The sequence below is a fragment of the Mustelus asterias genome, chromosome 10 (genome assembly GCF_964213995.1).
Source record: "Mustelus asterias chromosome 10, sMusAst1.hap1.1, whole genome shotgun sequence".
NCBI classification, from domain to species: Eukaryota; Metazoa; Chordata; class Chondrichthyes; order Carcharhiniformes; family Triakidae; genus Mustelus; species Mustelus asterias.
Window position 1 is genome coordinate 83,336,049 of NC_135810.1, and position 13,115 is coordinate 83,349,163.

The 13,115-nt window shown below is 43.4% G+C and overlaps 1 protein-coding gene across 1 annotated transcript in view; it reads right to left on the minus strand.

Annotated features, from left to right (window-relative positions):
• The window catches only part of c10h11orf65 (chromosome 10 C11orf65 homolog), a 55,178-nt gene extending 44,532 nt beyond the window's left edge, over positions 1–10,646 (minus strand). Inside the window, exon 1 of the mRNA XM_078222831.1 lies at positions 10,618–10,646. Within this exon, the coding sequence (XP_078078957.1) occupies positions 10,618–10,646 (29 nt within the window). The remainder of the gene's footprint in view (positions 1–10,617) is intronic.
• Positions 10,647–13,115: the final 2,469 nt, after the last annotated feature.

A 13,115-nucleotide genomic window follows, 5' to 3' on the forward strand; every position in this document is an offset into this window, starting at 1 on the left:
ACTAATTTTTGTGTCATCTGCGAACTTACTAATCAGACCAGTTACATTTCCTCCAAATCATTTATATATATCCCAGAACTGATCTCTGTGGAACACCGCTAGTCACAGCCTTACATTCAGAAAAGCACCCCTCTACTGCTACTCTCTGTCTTCGATGGCCAAACCAGTTCTGTATCCAACTTGTCAGCTCTCCTCTGATCCTATGTGACTTCACCTTTCGTACCAGTCTACCATGAGGTACCTTGTCAAAGGCTTTACTGAAGTCCATGTAGACACCATCCACTGCCTTTCCTTCATCTATCATCTTCGTCACTTCCTCGAAAAACTCAATCAAGTTAGTGAGGCATGACCTCCCGTTCACAATACCATGCTGTCTATCATTCATAAGTCCATTTGTTTCCAAAAGTGAGTAAATCCTGTCCCTAAGAATCTTTTTCAATAATTTCTCTACCACTGATGTAAAGCTCACTGGCCTATAATTTCCTGGATTATCCCTGCTGCCCTTCTTAAACAATGGAACAACATTGGCTATCCTCCAGTCCTCTGGAACTTCACCTGCAGCCAATGAGGATACAAAGATTTCTGTCAAGGCCCCAACAATTTCCACCCTTGCCTCCCTTAGTATTCTAGGGTAGATCCCATTAGGCCCTGGGGATTTATCTGCTTTAATGCTTTTTAAGACACCCAACGCCTCCTCCATTTTGATATCAACATGACCCATAATATCTACACATCCTACCCTAGATGGTCACTTCACTCAAGGCTGGTAAAAAATAACACCGGCTGGAAATTTCCTTGGAGCTGCTGCTCCCTGACGTGGCGGTAATTTTACCAAGGTTGTGGCAGAAAACCTGGTTACATATGTTAACAGGTTTCTCTTTCGTACTTAAGTTATAGTGGCAGAGCATGAACAGCTCGAAGAAAATTACTATTTATTGCTTTGTGAACCCTCCTCAAAATAAGATAGTTTTTAATGCAGCAGTATGACAAGCAGTCCGTGTCCACATACAGCAAGAACTGAACAACATTCAGGCTTGGGCTGATAGGTGGCAAGTAATATTTGTTCCACAAAAGTGCCAGGCAATGAACGTCCCAAAAAGGGAGAATCTAACCATCTCTCCTTGACATTCAATGGCATTACCATCACTGAGACCCCACTTTCAATGTCTTTGGGGTTACCATTGGATCAGAAACTTAACCGGGCCAGCTATATAAATACTGTGGCTACAAGAACAGGTCAGATGCTCGGAACTCTGAGGCGAATAATTCATCTCCTGACTTTCTAAAGCCTGTCCACCATCTACAAGGCACAAGTCAGGAGTGTGATGGAATACTCTCCACTTTCCTGGATGAGTGCAGCTCCAACAACACTTCAGGAAGCTCAACACTATCCAGGACACAGCATTCCACTTTATTGGTAACCTGTCTACTACCTTAAACGTTCATTCCCTCCAACACTGAAACACAGTTGCAGCAGTGTATACCATCTCTAAGAGGCACTGCAGCAACTCACCAAGGCTCCTTTGACAGCACCTTCCAAATCCATGACCTTTACCATGTAGAAAGAGAAGGCCAGCAGATGCATGGGAACACTACCACCTGCAAATTGGGAACACCAACACTTGCAAGTTCCCCTCCAAGCCTCAAATCCTGACTTGGAATTAGATTGCTATTCCTTCGCTGTCACTGGGTCAAAATCCTCGAATTCTCTCTCGAACAGCACAGTGGATATACCTGCATAACATGGACTGCAGCAGTTCAAGAAGGGGACTCACCACCACTGTCTTAAGGACAATTATGATGGACAACAAATACTGGCCAAGCTAGCGACATCCACATCCTGTGAAAGATAAAGAAGGACATTTTGTTGCATGATTTTCAACATTTTTTCAGCAGGATTTTCAAAATGAATCTCTCCCACTCTGTGCACAGCAGATTGCACTAGCGAGATTCACGTGAAAAATCCAGGGGCGGGGCCTATTCCAGCTGAAGAGGCTGAAATCAGTGCACTGAGCAGGTCCCCGGCATGCACCCATCTCTGGGAGATCGTTAAACAAGTCTTCCCAGCATTGACATCACTGACCTCTCACTCCCCCACGGACATTGCAGGCCTGATCGCTGACCTCTCACCTCTTCCCCCCACAGGATCGTTGCTGGCCTCTGACCCCCCCACTCCCCCTACAAGAATATTGCTGGCCACCCCACCCCCCACTGACCCGGACATCGCTGGCCTCCCCATCCCCCACTGACCCGGACATCCTTGGACATCGCTGGCCTCCCCATTCCCATTGACCCGGACATGCTGTCCTCCCCATCTCCACCCCCCCTTCACACACAGAGCACTGGCCTCACTGCTGCCATGCACAACCCCTGCCTGTGAGCATTCCCCCTCGTTGAGTGAGACCCTTGTACATTATTCACAATTACATTTAACTAACGGCCCAAACTGACTGCACCTTAACAAGGAGGAACTGTATATAAGCTGCAATTATGGACACACAGGCAGTCATGCCAGGAAGATGGCACCCAAGAGAAGCGGCCCCATGTTTTGGGAGGGTGGATGCAGTAGAGGAGAAGTGTCAGCTGCTGTACCCCACTGAGGTTGCGACACCTAAGGGGTTGCGCAGCAAGTGCAGTGGCTGCAGCTGTAAATGTCTGGACACTGGCACGTCAGTCCAGAGACCAGTGCCAGAAGAAGATGAACGACCTTCTTCAGATAGCAAGGGTGAGTGTGCATCCCATTCTGAAACCAGTACATGTGCTGTGCTTACAATGTGAAACCATCCCCAGACACCTCAAGGGCAACCCCAGTACTGCCTCCAACCCCTGTGGTACCCCCAATCAGCACCCCCTCAGTGCGGATCCATTTCCTCGAAACAGCCAACACGAGCTCCCCAACCCTGACACATATTGCACCCCATGCCCTTCCATACATCATGCTTTCAATCGCCTTCGTCCCCACAGGAGAAAAACGCACATAACCACCGTGAGAGAGAAAAAACTGGTGGGGGTGTTCCCAAGCTGCGCCTGCTGACAGTCTCTGAGCAGCATGCTCTGGATCTGGCGGAGGGGATGGGGAAACAAACCTAGAATGGTCAACGACAGCCAGGTCAGCATCCAGCATGCAAGTGAGCATCAGCTGAACCCTATTCCTAAGGCTTTCTTTGAAGTAAGTGCCATGCTATGCAGGCTGCTTTCTCTCCTTCCACTAACCTTTCCCTCCTTCCACTTCTGGAGGTCCAGATGAATCTTCCAAGGACAGTACCAATGATTCGGCACAGACATCAACCACACAATCCACCAACACAGAGACTATCACGACAGTGGGTCATGTTAGTGCTGAGGCTTCTGGGTCATTTACTGGTGAGCACATCACAGCCGCTGATGCACATCCGAAGGCTTGGGCACGCGGAAGTCTGCCAGAGGCGAGGATTTGGCTGGCTCCAAGCAGGTGCCGGGCCTCAGGGTTCATTCAGCTGAAGCTCGTGGAGGTGCATCAGCAAACCCGGGGAGTTGTGGATGGGCTGGCAGCAACCGTGCAGCTGAAAACCCCACCAGTGTAACGTCTTGCTGGAGAGGGGGGGGAAACACTAGCGAGGGGTGGGGGGTGAGGGGGCGGAGAGAAGAACTCAGTCGCGGACCCGCTAATCATATGCTAAGGCATGATAATGCATGCAGATCGCCGCCACCCTGATTTTCAGCATGAATCGGTTGACGCTGAAAAACTTTGGCTAAGAGACGTGTGGAGGCCTGGCTGCTCAGTGGGAATCCCGCGAAAAGGCCGCCGCTGATGTCTCAATCAGTGCTACTGTCAGCGCTACTCGATCAGCGCAACTGGATGGGAGAATCGTCCCCCCGATCTGTGAATCAAGCTATTCACCCAAGCCACTGTTTGACATCTCTAACAAAGCAGTACTCCCTCAATTATGGCTGAGGTTTCAGCTTATATGATGTGCACAAGTCCTAAAGTGAGGTTCAAACCCACTTTGCTTTCTGTCTCAGGTGTCCTTTCCCTTGGGCAATTACCACACATTGCAGTTTTACAGAGTGTTATCAATTTGAAACAAAATGCAAGTCTCACTGGGGAGATAATGGCAGTAGTAATATCACTGGACTAGTAATCAGGGTAATGCTCTGTGGGCCTGGGTTCTGAATCACACCAAGCCAGGCGGCACGGTAGCACAGTGGTTAGCACTGCTGCTTCACAGCTCCAGGGACCTGGGTTCGATTCCCGGCTCGGGTCACTGTCTGTGTGGAGTTTGCACTTTCTCCTCATGTCTGCGTGGGTTTCCTCCGGGTGCTCCGGTTTCCTCCCACAGTCCAAAGATGTGCGGGTTAGGTTGATTGGCCATGCTAAAATTGCCCCTTAGTGTCCTGAGATGTGTAGGTTCGAGGTATTAGTGGGTAAAATATGTAGAGATATGGGGTAGGGCCTGGGTGGGATTGTGGTCGGTGCAGACTCGATGGGCCGAATGGCCTCTTCCTGCACTGTAGGGTTTCTATGATTTCTATGAATTCAATACAAAATCTGGAATTAAAAGTCCCTGTTGCAAAAACCCATCTGGCTCAGTAACATCCTCTCGGGGAGAAAATTACCTACATGTGACTCCAGATTCACAGCAATGTGGTTGGTTAATAACTGCCCTCCCAAGCCACTCAATTGTCTCAAACTGCTCTGGAAAAAAACACCTTCTCATAAATGGTGGCCTTGACAGTGATGTTCACATTCCAAGAACAAATAATTTTAAAAATCAAGTTAAGCACCAGAAGCCTGTTGAAACAAGAAAAGCTAGACTTGACAGCTGGAATTGTAGCCTCACCAATGGCCCCTAAGCAAAGTAATTATCTCCTGTAGCTGGGTGTGTACCAGATGGAAATGCTTTGCTTTCTTTTGTTTCAGAGCTGTAAAATAGGTGCAGCTCTTTTGTTGAATGGAATGAAAAGGACCGCATAGAAAACTGAGTGACTTGAGTCTGACAAGAATAGGTGCATTCAGACATTATAAAGGTCACAAGAAACTTTGTAAATATGTTGAAAGTTTTGCTTTCTTTCATTTTTAGACAGCATAGTAAAATGTAAAACACAATTGTTTTGTTAAAAAAGGAACATAAATCCTTGTTTCCACCTTCCCATCCGATACATAATATATTATAAGCAAAAACTAAAAGAAAAAAGCTGACGATTGTGATAGGATCCTCCCTATCCTCAACTTAACCTCACCAGCACATTCAAAAGAACTGGCATTAAGTCTGACCATGAGGTGCCCATTTTTCAAGTAACATGTAGTTCGGAAGACTTTGAAATGAAGGGCAAGAAGCGTGCACCAGTGTAATAATTTGCTGCTTATTCCAATAAAAACAGATTTTATTATTTAATTGTGTCTGTAAAAAGACACTGGGAAAATTAGGCACTACACTTATAGGCCATGTAATTAATACCATCAGTTTGCTTTCAATTTGCAAAGACTTTGCAGTCTAAACTTCTGAAATTCAGAAGTCAGACATTCTGATCTCTGCGTTTATCCCCAACCAACTCAACAAAATTGCAAAAATAAAAAATAAATAGCTGGAAGTATTCAGCAGGTCAAGTAGCATTATGGGGAGTGAAACAGTAAATGTTGATGACCTTCCATGAGTTCTTATAACCAACTTTCTCAACATTTTTCACACCAGAAGAGGGGAGAAAATTGAGTTGGATCCAATGGTGTCGGGTGAGAAGAATTTCTATTGAAGTCTGTTTTAAAAGGTTTGAAAAGGTCAAAGCAACTATACTGGATGATTCACTGTGACTGGTAGTTTTGCTTGAAATATAATGTTGCCTATGGCATTTACTGTAATATTTCCTAACCATTGAGGGCCCACTGGGAGGAACATAATGCACGATTGACTACAATACAGTAAGCATGACAATTTCATGCAACCTGTTCAGTTTATCGATTTCAGCATCCAGGCTTCACTAACCATGTAATTGATTGTTTGGATGAATCAGCAGAGGGTCTATAATGTACCACTTAAAGCTAGCCTGCACCTCTTAAAGAAGGGATACATCACAGCGGGAGCAAGTGCTGGCAGTAATGCAGCAAGATAATTTGACCTGGGAAACATTGAAAAGTGGCGCAACATGGGAGAGAGTAGGCTTCAAACTTTTTAGACGTTGCACTGGAGGACTTGGTGGGGGAGGTGGAAAGGATGCAGGATATCTTGTATCCACAGAGTGTCAAAGAGGCCCTCCTGGCACGTGCACAGAAGGTAATGCAGGTCTATGTCAGAAGACAAGCCCCGAGAACCTGGCTGCAGTGCACAAGATTATGACCTCATGAGTAGGTCAATTTCAGTGAATGCATCTTCAAGTGTCATACCTTATTAAATACACCATTAGCTTCAAACACTGTTAATTCACCACTCCCTCGCCCTCAATTCACTTGCCTATCAACAATTTCTATCAATCAGAACTCATACCTCACAATCATATGCTCCACTGCACCCTCACACAGCACTGCTATAAGCTTCACACCCACCTCGCACAGCCTGCATACAGCCAGCTATTATTCCATGACAACCACATCAATCAAACAGATTGCATAACACTCACTGACACCCTTTTCTCTCTTTTGCCGGACGAAGTGGTACAAACCAGAGGCAGTGGGAGCTAAGCAGAGGACAGCTGCGGCCGCATGCTCTTACCTCATGAAAGAGGTGGTACTGGGCAGCAGTGGGTCTGAAATCATTGAAGATTGCTATATTCTTATAATTAAAACGCCTTCTCACATCTCATATTCCCGTCAACCCAGATTTTCCTCAGATTTACCATCTGCAAATGGGGTAAAACATGCAGCACTCCCTCCTGCACCATATTCTTACTCTTGTAAATTTCACCTTCCAAATACCAAGAAGTGCAAGACCAGGCAGTGGAAGAACAGCAAGAACACAGAGATGATGAAGATGCAGAGTCACTAGATTTCAAACTGGCAGCCACCAGCTGAGATACTGAGTAATTTAGAAGTGAGTACAAAGACAAGATCTGCATGTGGTGAGACACTGCGCAACCAGGACAGGAGGCAAGGCGAGCATAGTTGCGAACATGCCGCGAGGACCAGGGAGTGGCGCGGGCTTGGAGGGCCGAAGGGCCTGTTCCTGTGCTGTATTGTTCTTTGTTCTTCGTTTTGTTTGAGGAAATGGGCAGGATGAGGTTACACGAGTTCTACTGCAGAGGACACAGATGAGCTCTTCAGATGAGCCAACAGAAGAATGCTGATAGGTATGTACAACAAAGTGTTTGGTGCATTAGGAAACCCGCCAGAAAGGCAGCAGTCAATCTCAAGGCGCATGGAGAATCTAGCATCACTTCCACATCCGATATGTGGGAGTCTTTTAAAAGTCAGTTGTTAACAATTCAGGACAGGTATGTCCCCGTAAAAATGAAGGATAAGGATGGTAAGATTCGGAACCCTGGATGACAAGAACGATTGTGAGCTTAGTGAAAAAGAAGAAGGAGGCTGTGATGTTAGTGTACCATTAAGAAAGTTTTTTTTTAAATCTTGTTCTCTGCAGTAGACCTTTCTCAGTTTGGTTTCATTGCTGCCAAGTTGTCTACAAAGGGTCCTTTTATTGCTACTTCAATAGCTTAAATGGAGCCTGTTTATTTTAACTCTAGGTTGTTTTATCATCCAGCATTGTCAGTGGACGATCATGTGCTTTTGGACATTTTTTTTCCCCATTCCAGTGAGTTTAAGGTTCCATTTACTATTTGGCTGCAGTTAGAGTTGTGTCTTAGAAGGGACAGCAATCTGGAAAGAGACGTTTCTCTTTCTCCCTGTTTTGTTTGGAAATTCTGCTGGTTAGCTGAAAGGAAGGTCTTGCTTTTCTGAAGGAGAGAATCTGCTGTTGGTGGTTTGACCAGAGTCTCTCCCTGTTGTTCTGACTTCAAACTGTTCTGAGTGTCAGGAGACCCACAGATATCATCCAAAGGACTCAAATCTAGTACCACGTGAGCATTAGTCTTTCCTGTGTTAAACCTGTGAAAAAGGTCTTTTGTCTATGGGATTGGTTTGATTGGAACACATTAGATATTTGTTAAGGGTTATACATTATAGTGGTTGTTTTGTTTGTAATTGATAAAAGTTCTTGCTAATTTTCACACTATATGCGTTAACTATATTTTTAAATAAACTTTGTTTGACAAAAGCTCCTTAGTGGGTTATTTGAATCATAACTGAAGTGAAACATTTCATGCTTATCCTAGCCAAATTCAAGATGCAAAATTTATGATCCAGGCAGGTTCCATAAAATACTTTGGAGTTTCTGACCTGAACCATAACAAGGAATACGTAAATTTCAGGAAATTGAAAATGGATAAGGCTCTCAAGGAATACAAAGATAACAGGAAAAAGCTTAAACTGGGACTTAGAAGGGCAAAAAGGGACCATGAAATGTCCTTGGCAGGCTGGATTAAGGAGAATACCAAGGTCTCTTATGAATATATATAAGGAGGAAGAGGGTAGCTAAGGAAAGGGTAGTCTACTCAAGGACAGTGAAGATAATTTGTGTGTGGAGCCAGATGAGGTGGATGAGGTCCTTAACAAGTACTTTGCATCAGTATTCACAAATGATAAGGTGGATGGTGAGTGTAGAAAGGAGGATGTTGACATTAGCACATGTTGAGATAAAAAGGGAGGAGGTATTGGAGGTTTTGAAAAGCATTAAGGTGGACAGGTCCCCAGGGCCAGATAGGGTCTATCCCAGAATACTGAAAGAGGCTAGGGAAGAAATTGCTTAGGCCTTGGCCAAAATCTTTGTATCCTCTTTAGCTACAGGCAAGGTACCAGTGGATTGGAAAGTAGCTAACATTGTTCCTCTGTTTAAGAAGGGCAGAAGAGACAGTTGGGAAATTACAGACCTGTGAGCCTTACATCAGTGATGGGGAAATTATTGAAGAAGATTCTTAGGGACAGGATGTACTCACACCTGGAAGAAAATAGGCTTATAAGCGATAGGCAGCATGTGAAGGGGAGATGGTGTCTCGCAAACTTGATTGAGTTCTTTGAGGAAGTGACAAGAACAATTGACCAGCACTGGGCAGCGGATGTTGTACACATGGACTGTAGCAAAGTCTTCGATAAGGTTCCTCATGACAGTCTGATACAGAAGGTGAAGTCATATGGAATCTGAGGTGAGCTGGTAAGTTGGATACAAAACTGGCTTGGGCATAAAAAGCAGAGAGTAACAGTAGAAGAGTACTTTTCTAACTGTATGTCTGTGACAAGCATGTTCCACAAAGGTCAGTGCTGGGGGCTCTGTTATTTGTAATATATATAAATGATTTGGAGGAAAATGTAGGTGGTCTGATTAGTAAATTTGCAGATGATACAAAAATTGGGGGAGTAGCGGATAGTGAGGAGGATTGTCAGAGGATACAGCAGGATATAAACTGGCTGGAGACATGGGCCAAAAGATGGCAGATGGAATTTAACCCGGACAAATGCAAGGTGATGTGATTTGGAAGATCTACTGCAGAAGGAAAGTATACAGTAAAATGGCAGAGCCCTTAGAAATACAGAGCGATCTAGGCATGTTGTACTGTCCTTTGTTCCACAGTGCTATGTGCAGAGTCTGAAGCCCATCCTTACTGAGGCAGAAATGGTGGCTGTTATATATTTAAGTAGTTGCAGAATGGCTTTAAGAGCTGATCACATGATTTGATGGTGATGTCATTAGAGTGTTGCATAGGCTTCTGTTTTAATATCAATTTGTTCTCTGTACAGGCCAGAGCTCCTAGAATAAATCTATTATTGTTAGTTTGAGTGTGCAAACTTTGTCTTTTTCTTCTTGTGTAAAATCCACAACACCCAACATAGATAGGACATACAAAAATAAAATTGGCGATGAGTCGAGATTTTGTTTAATCAAGAACATTGAGAAAAGATCCTAAGTAGAGGAAAGGAAAAAACACTGTGGGTCTCCATACTTCGAATTTTAAAAGGCTGGGGAAAAGCAACAATAGGATTAAGGATTAAAGTGCTAGTGCAGGAAGACAAGTCAGAAGAAAGCTCTCTTTATGCTGGTTTTCTGATCAGAGAATGATAAGATTCCAGGTCGGATCTGGCATATTCGAAAAGATGGGATGCTTTGCTGTACAGCTGGGGCCATTTGAAAAATCAAAGTATCTCCTTCCATATGATGGGACCAAAAACGGATACAATATTCTTGATGCACCCTAACCTTCCATAAAGTATAGCATTTCTCTTTTCACAATAACTTGATTGGTCTTGAACCTCTAATGACTCATTTGTTAGAAGCCCTATGCTTGTCCCTCATGCAGTGGCCTTGCAAATTAATTCCTGCATTGATGTACACATGCTTTCAGTTGCTCCTACACAAGTACATGACATAATATTTGTCTATATTAAAATATATCTGCCAAACATGGGCCCAGCCATCAAGTTTGAGTGATTGGTTCAGTTTATATTCATCTCATTTTTTTAAAATTTGAGGGTTAAGATATTCAAAACCCAGGAGGAACAAACAACTTTTTCAAGATTATGAAGGTCAATAAATGTAACTGGGCCATTATAACATTAATTTTTAACTCAATGTCTAAAATTCCAAATCTGTCTCTTACCAGTTTGTTTGTGCCATTTCTTCAGTCATTTCTTTTTCTCTGTCAAGCAGGATGGCACTAATTTAGCAAAAATGCCACCGTATTGGATGTCTGATGGATTCGCTAGACGGTTAGAGAACTGATGTGTCTTACACCTATAGTTCAAATAATATAATAATAGCAACAAGACTCATTATTTGAAATTAAATATAGCACATTTATTCAAGAGTTCTTAATTCTATTTGTTTACTCCTGCTGATAATTATCACTAAATTTTATACAAATCCTAATCAATTCTTATTGTTTATTCAATGTTTTCAAAGAATATTTTGACCAATTGTAACTGCTGCTTATTTCTTTGGCAAGCTTTGTATATCTTATATATGAAAAATAATTAAGTTGAATTAATGTGGAATAAAATGTGAGATTTCTACCTTTAAAGAATATACAACCGTCATATCTAAGACAAAAATACACTTTTACTACCTCTCTGAGACAACGCATCCTAAGACGTAAAGAGAAATAGAAGTGTATTAATTAATGACTGTATCCAAATGTACTTTAGCATTAACATAAATATGCATTAAACATAATATGACATGACCCAGTGGTTTATCACTTTTAAATCATATTTGGGTCACCACAAACACACATCGGGAATTACAGTTACACTGCTGACAATTCTCTAGCCCGTGGTTTTTCTAGCCCACAGTGTGGGTTTCCTCCGGGTGCTCCGGTTTCCTCCCACAGTCCAAAAATGTGCGGGTTAGGTTGATTGGCCATGCTAAAACAAAAATTGCCCTTAGTGTCCTGAGATGCGTAGGTTAGAGGGATTAGTGGGTAAATCTGTAGGGATATGGGGGTAGGGCCTGGGTGGGATTGTGGTCGGTGCAGACTCGATGGGCCGAATGGCCGCTTTCTGTACTGTAGGGTTTCTATGATTTCTATGATCCATGATAGGCCAGGTATCAACCCAGTAGATATCAAATTAATTTATTCCATGGGAACTGCATTTGTCTGATAATAACATGTAAGTAAAAATAATAAGGGTGTGCCCTTATATGCTAAAATAGGTGGAAGCTTGGTTTGCTCTGGTGGATAATAATGTTATTGATAAGGGCTGTGGAAAAATTTCTTTCACAAAAGAAATCATGTTTGATAAATAGATGTCATGATAAATTTAATAAAGTTCCCCTCCTAATATGGAGGTTCACTGCAGCAAGAATGCTTCACAAAATCTGGCCTGCTCACTGCTTGGATTACAGCCCATTTTAGAAAGATGAGGGAGTAAGCTAGCTGAGGTGAGGTGGAAAGAGAAATTTGCACAAAACAACAATGGCATGTTTTTGAAAATACATTGTAATAATAAAGAATAATGCTTAAAAAGTAAACTCCTATAGTTTTGGAACACCATGGATAAAGAAAAAAGTTAGTAACTTACTGGCACTGAGGCAGAGGGCCTATGGGCCTTACATTTCTTTGCTGCAAAATGTGACACGACTTCATTCCAGCAAATGGGCCTGCACTCCCACCTCCTGTAATGGAAAGACACATCTGCAACAGGCTGCTTGGTGAGGATGGGATCATACAGGTTCCCGTCATGTTGGTTCTCTCATCACTCACCACAGGCCCAGTCTGGCAAGTCTTCAGGACTTGGGTCAATTCAATCAGCAGTGGTGCTACCGAGCCACTCTTGGAGATGGGTGCTGAATTTCCCCACCCAGAGCACATTCTGTGTCTTTGCTATCCTCAGTACTTTTTCCCAATGGTATTCAACAGGGAAGTGTGGTAGATGGTATTTAGGAGGAGGTTTCCTTGTATCACTAGGTGCTGCTGGCCAAAATAGATTACATAGCACACCTCTGGTGTATCTATCCTATGGGTAAGGCAGGCCATACACATGGATGATAGTTCAGGTTTTGGATTGCAAGTCTAGTAACCTGCTATTCTAGTATAGGGCTGGGAAAGTAATCTAAGGTTGAATTTCAGTATAATAGAAAGCACATCTTTTGTACCATTTATCCAAAATTCATCACCCACTCACCACTGAATTCCCACTCTTACCAAATTCCCAGTTTGGACGCCCTAATTCTACTCCTTCACTGACTCACTCCTTGATGTACTCTTGGTTTCCTTCAGGTCAATTTTGCATGGCAGGAGAAGGAGGGCAAAGGTACAGAATTCAGGAAAAAGGATTGTGAGGACCTTGAGAAGTTTGACATAGGAAATGAGGAGGTATTGAGTCTTTGACAGCTTAAAAATGGACAAATCCCAAAGCCTGGGTAAATTGCAGGATGGGAGGCAAAGCAGGAAATTGCAGAGGCTCTGGTGCATTTTTTTATTCCTCTCTGGCCGAGGTGAAAGCGCAAGAGGATTGGAAGATGACTAATGTGGTTCCACATTTTCACTCAGAGGATGGTGAGAATCTGGAATGCACTGCCTGGGAAGGTAGTGGAGGCCAGAAACCTTTCAACATTTAAATGTATTTGGATGAGACTTGAAATATCATAACAGTCAAG